The sequence below is a fragment of the Phocoena sinus genome, chromosome 3 (assembly GCF_008692025.1).
Source record: "Phocoena sinus isolate mPhoSin1 chromosome 3, mPhoSin1.pri, whole genome shotgun sequence".
NCBI classification, from domain to species: Eukaryota; Metazoa; Chordata; class Mammalia; order Artiodactyla; family Phocoenidae; genus Phocoena; species Phocoena sinus.
The window spans coordinates 28,291,586-28,311,852 of NC_045765.1; the positions used below are offsets into that span (position 1 = coordinate 28,291,586).

The following is a 20,267-nucleotide window of genomic DNA, read 5'->3' on the forward strand; positions in this document are numbered from 1 at the left end:
TAGATTGATTAACAACATCCCACAGATCACTGAGCTTCTGACCATTTTTTTTCCAACTTTTTTTTCTTTCTGTGCTTCAGTCCGGATAGTCTCTACTGCTCTGACTTCACGTTCAATGATCTTTCTTCCTGCAGCACCTGAACTACTGGTAGATCCATGTAGGCAAGTTTTCGTTTCAGATACTGTAGTTTTCATCTAGAATTTTTATTTGGTTCCATTTCCCTACTGATTTCTTTTCCTTAAAAATCCTTAAACATATCTATAATGAACATTAGTTCATTTTCTGCTAATTCCAACATCTCTGCCATCCTTGGGTCTGCTTCTACTGTATTTCTTCCTAAGTCTAGTACCTTTTCTATCGTATGCTGGATACTCTGAACCTTAAGCTGTCAAGAATCTGGATTTTTATGTTCCTTCTTTAAAGAATGTTAAGTTTTGTTCTGATGGGCAGTTCATTATTGGCAGATCAGCTTAATTCTCCCGAGGCTCTTTAAGGTTGGTTGAGCCATGACGTGAGTTTAATGATGGAAGTCACATGCTAAGAATGGTGGACCAGAAAAGCACAAGGAACCTGGGTCCCTTGAGCCATCACCCTGGCCCTAACTGGCCTGACTCTTGATTTTTTTTTTTTTTAATGTGCTAAAGAAGTTTTACCTTGAAGTTAAGCCATTGTTATTTTTGACTTGGACAACCAGCTGCTAAACACTATTTCTGTTATAATTCCTGAGTATCTACTAAGTAGCAGGCCCTGTGCTAGGTGTTGGGGATAAAGCAATTTATCGGTTAGATGTGGTTCCTGGCATTTTACAGCTTAGAACCTCGAGCAGGAGATGGCAAATTATGGTCCATAGGCCGAACTCTCTCACTGCTTGTTTCACTGGGACAAAGCCATGCCTATTTGTATACATATTATCTATGGCTGCTTTCGTGCTATAGAGTTAAATAGTTAAGACAGAGAGGGTATGGTCCACTAGTCCTTTACAGAAAAAAGTTCCTGGTCCCCGTTTAAGGCAGCAATCCTCACTCAAATTTTTGGTCTTGGGACACCTTCACACTCTTAAAACCTGAGGACCCCAAGAGTTGTTGTTCATGTGGGTGGTTATTTTTTTTTTTTTTTGGTTGCACTGAGTCTTCATTGATGCACGTGGGCTTTCTCTAGTTGTGGCACGTGGGCCCTAGAGTGCGCATGCTTCCGTAATTGTGGCGCACGGGCTTTGTTGCTCCACGGCATGCGGGATTTTCCCAGACCAGGGATCGAACCCGTGTCCCCTGCATTGGCAGGCGGATTCTTAACCACTGCGCCACCAGGGAAGTCCACATGTGGGTTTTGTTGATCAACATTTATCATATTAGAAATGAAAACAGAAAATTTAAAAATATTAATTCCTTTGAAAATAAAAATAATAAACCAATCACATGTTAACATAAATCACATCCTTATAATTAATTATATTTTCCAAGCCCTCCCCCACAAATTAGTGAGAAGAGTGGCATTATTTTACATTTTTGCAACTCTCTTTAATGAATGGCTTAAAAGAAGACCGCTGAGTCCTAAGAGCTGCTTTTGCATCAGTCTGTTGCAAAACTGCATGTCACGTAGCCTCTGGGAAACTCTACAGTCCTCTCATGATAGGTAGAAAGTTAAAAAGGCAGATAATTTCTTAGTATTATTATGAAGTTTGAGCTTGCAGACCTGAGAGAATCTCAGGGGCCTCCAGGGAACACACTTTGAGAATGGCTAGTCTAGAAGAGTCCTTGGCTGACATTAAACAGAAGAAAACATGAGGTCTTAACTAATAACCATTGAACAACTGATTTGAAGAGAAAGAATATTGCTCTGTGAGGGAATATAAACACTGCACCTGGCCCCATTCCAGGAGCAGGGCAATGATCCCTCGAGGAACTGATGTTAAAAGCTGGGCCCTCGGGGCTTCCCTGGTGACGCAGTGGTTGGGAGTCCGCCTGCCGATGCAGGGGACGCGGGTTCGTGCCCCGGTCCGGGAAGATCCCACATGCCGCGGAGCAGCGGGGCCCGTGAGCCATGGCCGCTGAGGCTGCACGTCTGGAGCCTGTGCTCCGCAACGGGAGAGGCCACAACAGTGAGAGGCTCGCGTACAGCAAAAAAAAAAAAAAGCTGGGCCCTGAGAAGGAGTTAACCAGGTAAAGGCAGGCGAGGGGGAAGCCTCCTTCCCCGTTCCGCCACTGCTTCCTTCAGTATGTTTGCTAAGGAAACCGGGTTAGTCTTTAGAGAAGGGTCAGAGATTAGGATTAACCTTCCCATGACTCCTTCCCTTGGGCAGAGTGACCAAGTCAGAGATTTGCCCTGGGAAGGACCCAGGGTCCTTCTGACACTCCTGGAATTTCCCCTGGAATTAGGGACAGGGGAACCCTAATCTCTCTCACAGGAGGCTAATAACCTACAGAGATGGGGCACAATAGGGAGGCCCAAATGCTGAGATGCAGAGGATATAGGCCCGAGGACAGTTCTCCAGGCTGTCAGGATGCAGGGTCCCATGGTGACACATGCAGCGACACAAACCCTTAGCTAGCTGCCTTACTCCAAGGCAATTAGTAGCCATTTCTCATCCAGATGGTTATTTGCTCTAATAGTTATTGGTTGAAGGAACCAGAGAAACGACCTTTGCACTAGATTCCCCGTCCCATTTCCTGGCTGCCAGCTCTACACAAACTCACTCTCGAAACGAGATGCTGCCGAGTTTCAGGATGGATTTCGGAGGCTGTCACTGCTCATTTTTTCTTTCTTTTTTAATACATTTATTTATTTATTTATTTGTGGCTGTGCTGGGTCTTCATTGCTGCGTGCGGGCTTTCTCTAGTTGCGGCGAGCGGGGGATACTCTTCGTTGCGGCGCGCGGGCTTCTCATTGCGGTGGCTTCTCTTGTTGCGGAGCACGGGCTCTAGGCGCGCGGGCTTCAGTAGTTGTGCCACTGCTCTTTTTCCTCCTGACATGCCCAACCTGGGGGTGTGAAAACCTACTGGGTTCAAGCCACCATCTCACCTCAAATTCCCCAGGCTGTTACCCCACTTGAAAAAGACTAGGCAGAGAGGAAAACCATCCCTGGAGGATGGAAGGCAGCAGATTCTACTCTGAGAGTAATGAAGCCCAGCACTCATCAAACACATATAGCAAGTCTCACACTTTCCATGAGATTTATCTGTATTAGATCATTGAATCCTCCCAGTAGCCCTATGAGGCAGTTTACTTGTTACCCCATTTTACAGGTGAGAAGTCGAAGCACAGAGAGATCTTGCAACTGACCCACAGCTACAGTCAGCAAGGAGTGGAGCCAGCACTGAACCCAGGCAGCACGGCTTCTCAGATTCAGCACCTTGAACCTTACATTTTACTGCCTTTAGCTTTGAAATGACAGGAGAAGTTCGTTTTTTTAAAAGTATCTGTGTAGATGCTCAACATCACTAATCATCAGGGAAGTGAAAATAAAAAACCACGAGATACCATGTCACACCCATTAGGATGGCTACTATGAAAAAAAAACAAAAACAGACAATATTAAGTGTGTTGGTGAAGGTGCGGAGACACTGGAACCCTTGTGCGCTGCTGGTGGGAATGGCAAAGGGTGCAGCCACTGTGGAAAACGGCGTACCAGTCCCTCAAAAAATTAAAAATAGAACTACCATATGATCCAGCAATTCCACTTCTGGGAGCGTACACAAAGGATGTAAAGGCAGGGGCACGAACAGATAGTTTTACACCCATGTTTACAGTGGCATTATTCACGATAACCAAAAGGTGAAAGTGTGTCCGTGAATAAATGAATGGATAAACGAAACATGGTGTAAACATACAATAGAATAGTACTCAGCCTGAAAAAGGAAGGAAATCCTGACACATGCTGCAGAGTAGATGGACCTGGAGGACATTATGCTGAGTGAAACAAGCCGGTCACAAAAGGACAAATCCTGTATGACTCCACTCACATGAGGTACCTAGAACAGTGAAACTCGTACAGGAAGAAAGTAGAGAGGGGTGGTTGCCGGGAGCTGGGGGAGGGGAAATGGGCAGTGAGTGTTTAACCCGGATAGAGTCTACGTTTTGCAAGATGAAAAGAGTTCTGGAGACGGATGGTGGGGATGGCTGCACAGCAATGGGAATGCACTTAATGCCTCTGAACTGTACACTTAAAAATGGTTAAAATGAGGGCTTCCCTGGTGGCGCAGTGGTTGAGGGTCCGCCTGCTGATGCAGGGGACACGGGTTCGTGCCCCAGTCCGGGAGGATCCCACATGCTGCGGAGCGGCTGGGCCCGTGAGCCATGGCCGCTGAGCCTGCGCGTCCGGAGCCTGTGCTCCGCAACGGGAGAGGCCACAGCAGTGAGAGGCCCGCGTCCCGCAAAAAAAAAAAAAAAAAAAAATTGGGGCTGACTACATTTCTGAACTTCTGGATCTGAGAGAACACATTAAGTGCTGTGGCCTTTCCTTGGTCCACATGCCAAGCTAAAGAGGTGATTAGCAGGCTTAAACTACTGATTGCTAATCAGAAAGTTAAAAAAAAAAAAATCATTCTTTGTCAAAGAGAACAGGAACAAGGGGCCAATAAGCCCAGGGGTTATACAGTAAAAGCTGGATTAGGCAGCGTAACCAGGCCCTTCCACCTTTTCATCGCTGCATTCTTGCCTGTGAACGTGTTCTCCCAAAGCCTGGATTTTCATGACGTCATCGGGCTATTGCATTGCACTGATAACACATCATTCAACTTGGTGTGGCCCCTCACAAAGGCGGGCAGCATCCCTGAATGCAAACGAGGACATTCTGGATCATGAACAATTAGATCTAAACTGTTCCCGTACACTTGCCTCTCCCTCCCCACACAATCCTGCTTCTCTCTCTCCAGTGAGCGAGGGTACCAGGAAGACGGGAGAATAGGACTCTTTCTGAAAAGGCCTCTGTGCTCACCTTTCCAAATAGCTGTGGATCCTAGGAGGGCAGGAGGCAAAGAGGGAAATAGGAGAGGAGGTCCCAGGCGGGGAGGGGGGGTGCCTGGGTTCAGTGCCTGGGAACTGACAGGGAACACGTGCCCCGTGTGTCATCACAACCTGTCTGCCGGCCCCCCAACCACGGGGCCACATCTCTCGTCCTCACCGCCCGACAGAGAAGGGTCTGTGGGATCTGGCTGCCTGCAGACTCTAGGAAGGAGGCAGGATTCCAGCCACGGCTCCCTGGAGAGCTCGAGAGCTTAACTAATTCTCTAATCAGGACACGTGGACAAAACGCTCTGAGAAATGGTTAGCGATGTTATATCAACAAGCACCAATGACCTCTAGGAGACAACGACGCGGCACTGACAGGCACCCGGGGCCGTGGAGTCACAGAGCCCGCGGTAAAATCCAAGCCGCTTGCCAACTTGCTGTGTGACCTTGATAAATTCTCTAGCCTCTCTGGGCCTCAGCTGTCTCCTCTCGAAGGCACAAGCGAAATGGTAAATGCATGTAAAATTCCTCAGTAAGTGACAGCTGTCACAACCTTCAGCTTGGGGGAGGGGGTGCTGTAGCACTGAACAAGATTTTTGAACGTTACCATTTTCTGAATGTGAAATTTTGACCAAATGATAACACCGTCCTGTCTTCCTCCTGGAAGGGAAGGAGGAAGCGTAATTTGGGGAGATGGGAAGAGAAAGAGAGTGGATTCAGAAATGACATCCTTATGAAAAAAATCACGAAAGAAACTCAGTAATGACCTTAAAACCTTATAATCCCTGACGCCCTCATGGAATTTCAGCAAATGTCTGAAGGATTCTGACAGATCCCACATTTAACACTGGCTGCTCCCTTCTCACCAGCTCAATGCGAGAAGCATTTATTTGCTGAGGGCCTACTGTGCACGGAGCCCTCAGCTGCTCTGCCCTGCCACCTATAATTCGGCCAATCCTCTTTCTCTTCCAAGAACCCAGGAAGGTTCCGACCCTACTTCGGACTGAGAGCAGGTGCCCTCACTCTGACTTCATGCGTTAAGAGGTCAGCCTGTCTCCGGGGCTAAGGTCCCCTGGGGTCACAGCAGTCTGGGCTGACCCTAGAGTCTCAAGCAGGCCAGGCCTTCCCAAAGTCACCTTGTCCCACGACCCCACGTATACACAGATCAGCAAGCAAGATCAGAGGAGGCACCCTGGACTGGCAAAGCAGGTTTCGGGGTGCTCAAGCTGTTAAGATTAAGGAAATACATTTTGTTTTTCAGAGCGAGGCGATGGGCAGCGTTCTTCAGCTCACAGGCACCTGGCTCTCCCTTCACCAACACGATTGAGGCAGCCTGTCCGGGGCTTCTCCTATTTTTGCCTGATTTCTGCTGGGTCAACGTTTACCAGTTTGGCAAATGGCAACTCGGAGCCTCACACAGAAAACAGTGGCAGCAGTCTCTGAGAAACGCTGGGGGAAAGGACTCTTGGGAGTTTCATGGTCCGATAGCTCTATTCTTTGACTCCTCCTGCCTTGACAAGGGGAGGGGGGTGTTGAACATTCTAGAGGCCCTGAGTTTGGCGTCAGGCTTGGGGCTGGCAAACCATCCTTGAGCCTTTTTTTCTGCTGGAGTTTTTCCAAAATGTAGATAGAGAGCTAGGCTTCCACTGGGGACGCCTCAGCCCCAAACAGGTGGGCTGTGCCCCAGGCAGCCAGAGCCCTGGGCTCTCCTTGGGTCCGATACTTGCCCTCTGGCTCCAAAACTTGACCTAGGAGTTCAGAATGACCGAGAGAAGATTTGGAAGGTGGCAGCTTCCTACCGGGAAGCATCTACTTTTCACCCTCTACTCTGCGGCTTCACCGTTACCTCTCAGCTGCCTTCGTTCATATTCATTTATTAGTTCAAATTAGGCACAAAACTTTATGCTGGGCCTGGGGAGGCTTGGCAGGATGCGTTACCATTCAGTGGAGAACACAGACAGGAAAAAGAAATGACGACGATGTGGCAGAGCCGTGTTAGAAGGGTGCACAGAGGGCCCCCTACATGAGCTGGGACGAAGACAGCTAGGCAGGCTCCTGGGAAGAGGTGGCCCTTTAAGTGGGTGTAGCAGCACAGGGAGGGCAAGGATCCGGTTTGTGCAAAGGAAAGAAAGTGCCTTGTGGGTAGCGGGAGGAGAGGTTTTTCAGTTTTATTAAGGGGTATTAGAATCGGCTGGGTGGCAGGTTAAAAATGCAGATTCTGGGAAGCCCCACTGAGATTCTGATTCAGTAGTTTTCAGGTAGGGCCCCAGGAATCTGTGTTTTACAAGCTCCATGGGGGAGTAAGGCAGGAGGTTGGCAGATCACACTCTGAGAAACCCTGCCTTGAAGGAGTGGGGGAAAGAAAAAAGCCATTTGTGGCTTTGATGGGATATTGATTTTCCTGGAATGTTCCCAAAGGGACTTTGGACGGCTCACTAATGACTCGTTCTTCTGTCATTTTACATAGACACACATACAACATCCAGCAAACTGGAAATGAACGCAGGGAGGGTGTCGGGAGCCTTGCTCACACAGTCGGGCTGTCACCCTGTTCCCGGGATGACGCTGGGTGTTATCTCGGGAATGTGTCGGGGCAAGGTCCACGCTTATGCGGTTACGGTTACGGTTACGGTGAACTGGGGCCAGGGAGCAGTGATGGGAAAGCCCTCTGGCATCCAGCCACACCTCCCCACCGCCCTCATGCCAGGAAGGCAAGGCGGTCCACAGGGCCTCATACAGACTTTCCCTCCGGCCTGCAGCTGGCTGCCTGCCCCTCCCGCCCCCGGTCCCCCACCAGGAGCCTGCCCTCTCCTGGCCCAGTGCCACCCCACTCAGGCTGCCCCTGGCTGGGTCCAGGGTGGCGCATGGGGGTCCTGGCTCAGCCGGTCCCAGCCTTGGCCACGGGCACTGTTTCTGCTAGCCCCCTCATGGCAGTACTTCTGCCCTGTTCTAAGCTAGTTCCAGGGAGCCTGCCATTTATTTTGCTGGCTCAAGCCTCTGCCTGGGAAGCTTACTAGGGACCCCAGACCTCCTTGCCTTGCTCTTGCCACTGTTCTCTAAGGGCTGGAATTCCGCCTCTGTGATCTCTGCCAGGTGCCCGCGGGCCACCTCCTCATTCTGTGTTGCAGTTGAGAGACACTGCCCCTGCCACCAAGGGTTCCCATCTTCTGACTGCCCCGTGCACCCCGGAGACCACGTCCTGCCACCATGGTGGACTTCTACACAGCCTGCCTCCACTCTGACCTCTGGCATCTGACCCCACTGGTGGGCATGCTGCAGGCTCAGGACCCTGTCTTTTCCCAGCAGGTGTGACCCCCTCCCTTTCAACTGAGCCCTCCCCCACTCCCATCCCCGATCTGGCTTCAATCCCTTATTCCATGTGGGGCTGTGGGAACAGGCTGAGAAGCTCCTTCCCCTCGGCAGTGTTTATACCTGGTTGTAAGAATCCACTGCTTCCTGATATTATCTGATATCTGTATTGGAGCTAGTTAGAGGCACAGTCAGCTACAGAACAAAAAAACAAAACAGTGCTATGCAGACATAAGTGGTGTTGACTGGCCAGGGCTACTCAAACATTAACCTGCAAGGACCACTGGGGATCTTGTTAAAATGCAATTTCTGACTCAGTGGGTCTGAGGTAGAGCCTGAGATTCTGCATTTCTAACCAGTTCCCAGGCGATGCTGATGTGCTGGTCCACAGGCCCCACTTCCAGCAGTGAGAGTCAGGGTCACGGAAATGAATGGGAGCTTGCCACAGGGGATGAGGCCAAAAGCAGGGCTCAGAATCGAGCATGTGCTCAGCGAGAGTAAGCACCAGGTCCCTTAACTGCCAGACATTCAGAACAGTTGACTCTGGAAGTTCAGAGAAAGAACGACCTAGGGATGCCCACTGCCCATGGCCTCTCATGAGAGGAGAGCTACCGTGGTTCGTACATGACCCCTGAGTCCTGTTGTGATTTCTTGTACCAGGAGAATCCAGTTTAAGGCCAGCTGTGTCATCTTTCCAAATCAGCATCTCTCACAAGAATTTGAACCGGGGACACCAGGTTAGCTGTGGCTGCTGAGGCGAAGAGTTACGAGGTCAGCTGGGGTTGTGAAGGTCATATGGGTCACCTGCAAACTAATGCTGTGATGATGTCATGACTGTTGGCATTCTTAAGTACTTATTCTGAGTATTGCTCTCGGCTATGTGTCCTAAATAAGAGAATCCACGCTATAATTCTCACAGTAACCCCTCAAAGTGAATGGCGGTCTAACAGCGTGAGCTCTGGAGCCAGAGAGCCTGAGTATGAATCTTGGCTTTGCCACTTTCTGGCTGTGTGACCTTGGGCAAATTACTTAGCCTCTCTGTGCCTCCACTTCCTCATCTATAAATGAGGATAGTAACAGTACCTCCCTCAGAAAGTTAGTGTGACAGTTAATTGAGCTAATATAAAACACTTAGAGCAGGGCTTGGCACCCAATAAAATCTTGGCTATTATTATTCTTCGTCTTATTTGTACAGAGTGAGGAAACTGAGGCTCATAGAGATTAAGTAGCTTGCCCAGGGTCACACAGCAAGTTCAAGGCAGAACTAATTCATAACATGGTTTACGAACGTATGAACAAATTTCAGATTTGTTGTAGTCTGTCTGTAGGTTTCAGAGGTAGCAGAAACCATGACATGAGCGGGCCGACAGGAGAGAACAGAGGGACGTACGTGGAGACCGCTGTTCTTCACGGCCTCCAGCTGCAGCTCCTGCCATCCCGGTAGTGGGGGCCGCTATGCCCATCCTTAGATTCCTATGAAATCTCTGACCTCACAGCAGCCTCTCTTTTCTAGAGCCATGTCATGTGGGCCTCTGTTGCTTTTGACCAGAACAGGCCTGGCTTAAAGTAGATACCCTCCAGCCAGAGTGGCGTGGGAGATGACAGATGAGGGCAGGCCTCGTGGAGCAAGTGGTACCCAACGTGGCCAGTGAGAGAGGCGGGGCTTCAACGTACACAGATGGGCAAAGATGTTGGTTTGAGACCCGGACTGGATTCAGTTTTAGATCTGTGGTAGTTTGCAGTGCTCGCCTGGACAGAGAAGTGATGTCCAGCCGGAAACTGGAAATAAGCACCTGAGGTTTCAGTGCAGAGCAGGTGGTCGAAGGCCTGGCGACACAGGCCGCCACTAGGGAGGAGACTGCACAACGCCTTACTCTCCTGGATAAGAATGACTGCCAGGAAAGGAGGAGAGCTGGCAATACCATTAGACACTACAGGGAGGTCAAGGAAGATGCCGCCACAGGTCTCCTGGTGACACTCCTGGAACTTTGCTCAGAGAATGGGGGTGGGAGGAGGAGAATGGAGGGTATGGCGGGAATGGGGGGGTGTGGGGCGGTGGGTATGGAACCCCTCTGTGTCCCTCGGAGAAAGGAGCATGGGGTAGGACTGAAGGCTTACTCTTGGGGAGAGAGCACCTGAGCACACTCTAGAAACCCATGGATGCCTGAAGAAAGGAAGAGATGTTTCTGAGGTGAGGACCAATAAATAAGTAGGCCAGGTTGTGGAAGAGGCTGAAGGGATTCTAGTCCTGGTCGAGTCTCTAGAATGATTTGCACTTTGAAACAAGTCTATTCCTTGATCAGTACTTCTCAAACCTAGGACGGTATCAAAATCACTCAGTTGTTCTTTTTACAAAGGAGCCTGGGTTTCACATAATCCAGAAATTCTGATTATGTTGACCAGAGCCAGGCCTTGGAATCTGCATTTGAGTAACTCTCTTAGGAAATTCAGATGCATGTGGTTGACCAATCATGCTGCCCTGGGGGAAGAACAGAGCTCCTTGGCCAAAGTTAAGAAAACAACACTGCTGGGACTTCCCTGTTGGCACAGTGGTTAAGAATCCGCCTACCAATGCAGGAAACACGGGTTCCCGCCCTGGTCCAGGAAGATCCCACATGCCGCGGAGCAACCAAGCTCGTGCGCCACAACTACTGAGCCTGTGCGCCTACAGCCTGTGCTCTGCAACAAGAGAAGCCACCGCAATGAGAAGCCCGCGCACCACAACGAAGAGTAGTCCCCGCTCGCCACAACTAGAGAAAGCCCGCACGCAGCAACGAAGACCCAGCGCAGCCAAAAATAAATAAATAAATTTATTTTTTAAAAAAAGAAAGAAAAAGCACTGCTTCCCAGTGTTCATAGCAGCGCTATTACAATTGCCAAGGTATGGCAACCTAAGTATCCATCAACAGAGGATGGATAAAGAAAATATGGTCTACATGTACAACGGAATACTACTTGGCGATAAAAAAAGAACGACATTTTGCCATTTGCAGCAACATGGATGGACTTGGAGGGCATTATGCTAAGTGAAGTATGTCAGACAGAGAAAGACAAATGCTGTATGATATCACTTATATGTGGAATCAAAAAAATACATCAAACCAGGGAATAAAACAGAAAGAAACAGACTCAACAGACATAGAGAACAAACTACAGGTTACCAGTGGGGAGAGGGAAGGGGAAAGGCACAATATAGGGGTAGGGGATAAAAAAAAAAGGAGGGGGTTATCATGAGATTGTATGAAATCACGTGTGTGAAACTTTTGAAAATTGTGAAGCACTACAGAAGTTAAAGAATCTTTCATTCAAAAAAAAAAAAGCGAAAAAAAAGAAAATACACTTGTTGCCACTACAGTGAGTGCCAGGATCTCCTGACTTGAATTAAGAAAACCTGGTTGAAGAGGTAGAGCAGTGATCACTATAGGTGGATCCCAGTTAAAGGTAAAAGCAAACAGTGTTTCTGACTACAGAACTTTTAAATTCCATAGCTGGATCTTTGGTGTCATTTACAAGACCTATTATTTTCTAATACAGCATCCTGTTTATTTTCCTAATCCGTAAGTCTTTTGTTCATGTTCTTATCATGTGTCCGTAAGCTCTATGAGGAATGATGTCTGTCTTTGGTCACTGCTGAACCCTCTTCTTAGCACAGTTCCCACCGGGAACCAAACACACAAAGGTAATGGCATTCTTTGTTTTCAATTCTACCCAACACGCAACAGAAGTGGAAGGTAATTTGTGCACGGCTAGAGCCACTTCAGATCTGAGATGACCCAATTGACTTCTAGTGAACCCAAACAAACGTCCTGAAGGATGTGCCACTGGGCAAGCAAGAATGCTGCCGTCCAAGCCCACATGCCATTCAGACACCAAAGCGTCCGAAGGGAATTTGATTCCTGCTAAGTCTTTCATGCCAAAGTAACAAGAGATGGGGCTACCTTGAGCACAAGAGTCTATAAGGAGGGTGAAACAAAGATGCTCATCACCACCAGGACAGGGGAATGTGGTCTAGGAAAGTGATCCTTGGAGGAATTTTGAAAAACTGACTGTACTCAGAAAAAGAGCTCACTCACCGTGCTCACTGAGAGAGGGACATCTCCGAAAATAGGAGCAGAGCAAACAGAAAGGTCTAGCTATCCAGACAGACCCTGAGCAACTGAGCGAAGTTGCTACTCAAGGAATCACAGTAGTGAAAGGAGCTATGGTCTGAATTACCAGAACAAATTCAGTACTGCTCTCCTTGACAGCCTAGCCTGGCCTGGCCTTCAGGGTGCATTGTGGCGGCAGAGAAAGTGGCATCCCAGTTCTGCCACTTATTAGCTGTGCCATCACTGGCAAGTTCTCAACTGCCTGAGCCTCAGATTCCCCAGCAGCAGAATGGAGATGGTAACGGTTCTCACCTCGCACGGCTGCTAGGAGAATTAAATTGGAAAATGCACTCAAAGCACTCAGCTCAGATCTTTGCACTGTCTAGAGTCTCAGCAAGTGTTGGCTATGATGAGTTCTTATCCACCGGCCACGATCTACATGGTGACAACACCTGCATTCCCCACTCCCTTGGAGTCTCGAGGACTCAGACGTGTGCATGAAATCCAGACCAAGATCTGCTGGGGACAGACAGCAGCTGCCCACCCCCCAGGCCTACAACTCCAAAGTAGCTTAGACCAATTTATTTAAAAGCATTTACTCCTGCAATGCGAGTTGAAAGATTTTCACATGAAGGCAAAGATGAGCCCAAATCAATTTGATACTTAACACATCAGGAAAGAAATAGCAAGACAGATCTAGAAGAGGGGAAATCACCAAACTGCAAGGTGCCTGACATCCCTGAAATATCTCCTTCTCCCGCCCCATAGCTATGTTCTAATACTTCCTGAGTCATCTTCAGTCTTCCATGTGGAACTGTGTAACTCTTAAATGCTAAAGCGCTTTACAAGGTACTTTAGCATAATCTCATTCAAACTCTCCAAGCATTTTGAGGAAGGGATGTATTTACCTACACTCGTGGTTCTCCAATGTGGCTGTATTCCAGAGTCAACTGGGGGAGATTCTAGAAATCCCATGCCCAGGCCATACCCCAGACCAATGAAACCAGATTCTCTGGGAGTGGGGCGGGCATGGGTATTTTTAGCACTCCCCCTCTGCTGAGTCCGATGTGCAACTGAACTTGAGAATCACTGACTGATCCTATTGTCCCGGAGATCCAGACACAGACTCCTATACTCCATTGTGGAAAGGAGACCAAGGGTCATTATTGCCCCGTCATAGAGCAATGAAGACTAGGGCTCAGGAAGGCCAAGGGACTTGCTGCTATGAGGAAGGGCCACAAACAGAATCCAAAACTCCCAACTGGGGAGCAGCCATTTCCTGGCTTGGTGCAGTCCTACTGTGTGCCAGCCACTGAGCTGCCTATTAACAAGAATGGAGAGGATGCGGGTAGTCACGCTGTCCTACTACAGCATAAGGTGTCATGGAGCCCAGACGAGGGAGATGGGGAAGGCCTTTTTATTTGTGAGCTGAATCTTTTGTGAGCTGAATCTTGATGCAAAGACGTTAAGCGATGGTGAGGCCTGGTGAAGGAAGTGCAGAGGTCCCGCTTGGATAATAAGGGTTTGGGGATTGATCATAAAATGTTCTCAAGCCAGTGAAGACCATTTCAACGGGCTGCATTGATCTGTGCTTGGAAGGCTCTTCAAACCTGGCCAGTTTTTGCCTGCGACCACTCACAGAATACCTTACGTCATTCTAGCTGCAAACATTTGGCCAGTAGTTCCCAGACTTGAAGGGGCAGCAGAGTCACCTGGGATGCTCCTTAAAAGACATCTCTCAAGGCTCCAGCCCCCAGAGTGTCTGATTAGTAGGTCTGAGGTGGGACAGGAGAGTCAGCAGGTCTAACAACTTCCCAGGTGAAGCTGATGTCCTGGTTTGGGACCACATTTTGAGAACCACTCAGGCCTGGTGACCAGTTAGGAGGCTGAAGAAACACCCAGGGTCCTCCACCTGCAGCCAGCAAATATTTGTTTTATATCAGCAGTGGAAATAAACCACTCAGGCTGGTTTGAAATTTTTTGAGCTATTAAGATACCGCTTAGTAGTCCCGTCTAGCAAAAGTCTTTGTTGTCTGGGAAGATGTGTATCTGCTTAAGTATGATCCATTTTTCCAGAGAAATGAGAAGAAAGAGGTTTATGTCCAAAAAAATTCTGGTGCTCAAAATATATGAACTGAGCAGAAACTACAGAACTATAGATGAAGCTATCAAGGAGGCCTTAATCTCTGTCGTTAGAACTGTCCAGACAGTGGAACTTAAATATAATGAGAGACCTCGTATTTCATTGTGGCTTACAAGGTAGCTTCTAATTTATTCCCATTTTGCCAGCGAAGAAACTGAGGCTCAGAAGGCTTTAAGTAGCTTAAACAAGGTCAGAGAACCAGCCAGTGACAAGGCTGAGGATGTACAATCCAAGTCATGGTCAAGGGGAACAAGGCCTCCCTAGAGGGCTGTTGTGAGGATTCTGAGAGGAGAGCCTTGCCTCTTCGCCACACCTCATCTGCACTTCCTAGACTCGAAGACTGGGTTAGGGGTGAAGGAGCCCAGCACCCCTTCCTCTGAAGAGCGGACTCGGCACAGGTCTCCTGGCTCAGCATCAGGGAGAAACAGGGAAGACCCGTGCCCTCTGTTCCTCTCGGTGACCATGGATACATAACTCCACACATTCTAATGTAAAGAGAAGTTCCTTCTGGCTTCTGGGATCTGCTCAGACCTCCTGCTTCCCCATCCTTTATTTTACAATGCGGAAGCGAACCCGACTGGATTCTGCCACCAGTCAGGCTCTGGGTCGGCAAAAGAGCTAGAACAAAATTGCTCATAGCGATCATGGCGAGGCAGTTAAACAGTGCTTGCTCCTAAAGTCACTTCCTGTAGCTTGCTTAGCATAAGAGGGAGGGCCAAGTTGCCTCACCTGCCTTCTTCAGTTCCCTGTCTGTAAAACAGCGAAGAGAGGGCTCCCCCCAACTCCCCTACCCCACCCTAACCCTCAATCCTCCCAGGTTATTGCGAGGATTCAATAAATCAACTGTTAGCGGTCTGCAAAGCAACAGGGCACAAAGCAGCAGCAGCAGGCATGCGCTGGAAACGCCAACTTCCAAGCCCCACGGCAGCCCTACTGACACAGACTGGGTGTGTGGGTGGGAGTGAGGGAGTGGGACCCGGCTTAACAAATCCTCCAGGTGATTCGGATGCTTCCCCAAGCTTGAGAATCACTGCTCTAGAATGTAAGCTCCATGAGGACAGGATTTTTGATGGCTTAATCACTGCCAAATCCCCAGTGCTGGAACAATGTCTGGCATATTACAGACACTCTATTCGTTTATGGGCAGTCAATAAATATTTCTAAGTTGAGTCCAGATGAAACAGGAGAGGAAACAAATCAAGGTTCAGAGAGCCTGGCATTTCTATTTGCACAGTTTGATGACTGTCTCTCACTAATTTGTAGTAAATGTTATGAGTTGGAGACTGTCTTATGTCGCCCTTGCATTCCCAGCACTTAGCCCGGTGCCCAGCTCATCCTCACAGGCTCTGGGTAACACCCAAGGGAAGGCGCAAAGGTCTCTCAGATCCAAAGCCCAAGTTCACACAGCAACTACCAACAGGTGTCCTAGACAGGGCCATCCCTCCAGCTTCCTAAGATGGGTCAAAGAATTCTAGCAAATACCAAGTCCCCAGTCAGAATGTAATTTATCTGTTTAACTGTTTGCCCATCTCCCTGGCCCGAGGGTACACCCCATTATAGCAGGGACTTTGCTCTCATCCTTGGTTAGGGCAACGGAGCCTGAAGCCCAGTAGGCACTCAATAAATACCTGCTGAATGAACGGCCAACCCCTGGCTGGGTGGGACACGATAAACACCAATGCCCTTCTGCACCACCTCCATGCTAAAATCAGCAGGTTCTCAAACAGCTCTCCAACAGGGCACAGGGAAGCACGAGTGAAGGGCCAGGATATCAGAGCAGTCACCAATGTATTCCAGAGACCTCCAGTTCCCACAGCAGCCGTTTTCACTCAGCCATGACCACTGCAACTCATTATCCTTGCTTCACACACTGCCCTGGTGCCAGCTCCCTGGCAAGAGTCACTTTACTGCAGAAATTCCAAACGAGGGCTTGCCTCTGATAAGACTAGGGGGAAAAAAATTTATTGGTTTATTTACACAATGAGTGCCCCAAGGTGGTTTGCAAACTCTGATGTCAAGGCGGCTCAGGTGAGCCCTGCTTCAGCAGGAAAAAACTTGAGTTGGCAAGGAAGGGACAATGGTTCTCGTTTCTCTACCAAGGCAAAGAAGGGTAAACTAGCATAACTAGTCACAGCTCCCATCTGAAAGCCTGGTGTGTACCAGGCATTGGGTAAGACCCACCATGTCTGAGGTCCTTTCATCTCCCCACAACCCTCTGGGGTAGGTAGGTCCTACGCTTACCTGTGTTTTACACAGTAGAGAAGGAACTCGTTCAAGGTGACTTACTATATGTAAATGACAGAGACGGGACTTGGTGTCCTCTGGAGATCGTTAGGAAGACCTTACCTGTTGCAGGGAACAGTGTGGTATGTCAAACCAAAGTTCGGCTAGAACCACACAAACATTTTCCTCCACAGTGAGCAAGGTATATATGCTGATAGATGTGTTGTTTATTTCTCTGTAGTTACAAAGGTCCCTTTTCCTTTGCTCCCTTCCCCTCTTCCCTTCCTCTCTCCAAATTCACTGAAAAAGACTGCAGTGGTGCAAAGAGTAAGGCTTTGAAATCAGACGGACCTAGATTCCGATTCCAACTCGGCCCCTTTCTACCCCTATGAACTTGAGTTTGTCACTTGGCGGTTCTTTTTTTTTTTTTTTTTTTGCGGTACGCAGGCCTCTCACTGTTGTGGCCTCTCCCGTTGCGGAGCACAGGCTCCGGACGCGCAGGCTCAGCGGCCATGGCTCACGGGCCCAGCCGCCGCTCCGCGACATGTGGGATCTTCCCGCACCGGGGCACGAACCTGTGTCCCTGCATCGGCAGGCGGACTCTCAACCACTGCGCCACCAGGGAAGCCCCACTTGGCGGTTCTTAACCTCAGTTTTCTCATCTGCAAAATGCCACAAAAATACCATGAGCCCCAAACTGTGTTTGGCCCACGCGAGCTACTGGCTAAAGATGACTAAATATAACTATTAGCATCGTGATCACCAGAGGCCAGTTATGGTTGTCACTGTTAGTGATACAAATGCACGTGTAAGAAATTCCTGGACTAGAACCCGACTCGTGGTCCTGGCTGGAGATGGAGCTCAACGGTGAGGGTGTGAGGCGACTGCTTGGCAAGTACAAGTTCAGGGATCTAACTATGGAAGAACTGAAGACTGTAAATATGTTTTTCCCACATTTCAGATATTCCGTGGATACCTATGTTTTCAAAGATAGTTCCCAGAAAAACCTGCTGAATTTCACTGGCACTATTCCTGTGATGTACCAGGCCTAAATCTGTCATTGTTGGATGAATTAAAGAAATGATTACCAAGTTTCAAGAAGAACTTCCCCTGTATTCTCTGCCATCATCTGATGCGGCACAGCAGGCAGACTTGCTAGCCTATGTTGCAAAAATCACTGAAGGTGTCTCAGATATAAACTCAAAGAACTGGGCAAACCGTGAGAATAAAACAGTCAATAAAATTACCGCGGTTGGCGGTGGAGAACCAGGAATTGCCGGCACATTAGCAATTTCAGCAACGGTGGTGATCTGCACGGTCAACTCTCTGGGTAGTTCTCAGTCCTACCTCGACGTGGTACAGAGAGATGTGGATATGTTCAGAGCCTTTGTTGCAGCTCTGGGACATTATCGTCCAAATGGCATCCTGCTCGTTGCATCTCAACCAATGGAAATCATGACCTACGTGACGTGGAAACTGAGTGCGTTTCCTGCAAATCGAGTGATTGGAATTGGTTGCAATGTGGACTCACAGAGATTCCAATGTATTATTACAAATGTTTTGAAGGCACAGACTTCAGCGAGGGAAGTATGGGTTATTGGTGAGCAGGGAGAAGACGAAACCTCATCTTCTGCCGTTCTGACAAGCATTTTATGCTAGTGAGATGATCAACTTGCAGCTTCCCGAAGGGTTCATGCACTCTCATGCCGCCTTGCCTTTGCACCTGATGCTTCCTTTCCCAGAACATTCATTAATTTGGCTAAGTCCTGCTTACCCTTCAAGACTGGGCTTGAGGGCTTCCCTGGTGGCACAGTGGTTAAGAATCTGCCTGCCAGTGCAGGGGACACGGGTTCGAGCCCTGGTCCTGGAAGATCCCGCATGCCACGGAGCAGCTAAGTCCGTGCGCCACAACTACTGAGCCTGCGCTCTAGAGCCCGTGAGCCACAGCTACTGAGCCCGCGTGCCCCAACTACCGAAGCCCGCGGGCCTAGAGCCCGTGCTCCGCAACAAGAAAAGACACCGCAGTGAGAAGCCGGTGCACTGCAACAAAGAGTAGCCCCTGCTCGCCGCAACTAGAGGAAGCCCGCGCATAACAACGGAGACCCAGTGCAGCCAAAAATAAACAAATAAAAATAAATAAATAAATTTATCCAAAAAAAAAAAAAAAGACTGGGCTTGAGTGCCACCTCTCCCAGGAAGCCTTCCCTAATTCTCCAGGTTAAGTAAGTTCATGCCTCTATTATAACCACTATCACACTGTGTTATAATTGCATATTTACTTGTCTCTTCACCCCGACAGACTGTAAACTCCTTGAGCTTAGAACGGCCTCAGTAAATACGTTTTGAAATTAATGAATGATCCTGATACCACCTTGTTGTATCCAAAGGTCATTCATACAATGCCCCACCAAATTAGTCAGTAGAACATGTGCTTTGGAGCTGCTATTTTTAGCTGTGATATCGAAATCATATGTAAACTGCAGATAACTCCTTCAGAATGGTGTTTTAGAAACCCAAGGGCTGGACCTCAAAACAGAGTGTTAGGTCATCTGCTTTGGGCATCAATCTTACCTAAAGGATAGGTGTTATATGTAATGGAAAAGAGAGATCACATGGTCATTTTTTATTAAAATTTTTGGGGTCAGGGGATTACTGTTTTTGAGGAGTAGAACCAGAAAGATTAGGATTGATTAGATGCATTATTTGAAAGGGATTCTTAAACTAGGATAAATATACATTTAGGAAGTGTGAAGGGTTGGGCAGTAAATGAACAAAAAAAATGAAATAATTCAGTCCATCTAAACTTAACTGAAAATCCTAATGACTGTGTCAGAAGCAAATTTGAACACAGCGAAGCTTTCTCCCTCTCTCCAAACATTGTTTTCTCATGGCTCTTATAAGTCCAAACTCAGAGGAAAGATAAAACATGATTACGTGTGTAATATATAATGGCAGTAATACTCATAAATTCCAGACTTCGTTGTGTCTTTTGTCTTTTCTTATACCTACCTTGCCCTTTTTATTTATCTTTCCAAGGTCTGTAAATGCTGTGTTCCATTTAGCAGACGTTTCTCTGCAATTTTCTGTATATTGTGAATATACTCATAATGAGCCACAATTTTGTTTCAGAAAATGATTCATGTATAGCCCTTCCATTCAAGTGAAACATTTTTTAAAACCCCTTAATTCGTCCACATGTATTTATATTTTTCATGGAACAGTTTTTGGGTTTGCTTCTTTTTTCACTTAACCTAAAAACTTTTAAAACTTTAGAAATTCCTGGACTACACAACGCCATGCTCAGAGAGCCCTAACTATCCAAGAAAAGCCACGACAGATGCAGGATTGGAAGGCTGTCCCAGGGTCATCTCATCCTAGCAGACACCTGATGCCTGGATCTTGATACTTCATCCTTCCAAGTCAGGTATCAGTCAGTGGATCCTAAGGGCATCCCAGAGACAAATCAAACAAGTAACCGCCACTGGGCGGGGAGGAAGCCAGCGTGGGGACAGTCTGGCTGCCACCAAACCAGGCCCGGCAACAGCAGGCAGCCGGC

The 20,267-nt window shown here is 48.2% G+C and overlaps 2 protein-coding genes across 4 annotated transcripts in view; one reads left to right on the plus strand and one right to left on the minus strand.

Moving 5' to 3' along the window:
* Positions 1-20,267, minus strand: part of WWC1 (WW and C2 domain containing 1) — a 154,169-nt gene that overhangs the window by 124,795 nt on the left and 9,107 nt on the right. The window lies entirely within an intron of this gene.
* Positions 17,566-18,370, plus strand: LOC116750506 (ubiquitin-conjugating enzyme E2 variant 3-like). Its single transcript, XM_032625241.1, is given in 2 exon segments — positions 17,566-17,756; positions 17,758-18,370. Coding segments are annotated over 2 exon segments (804 nt in total).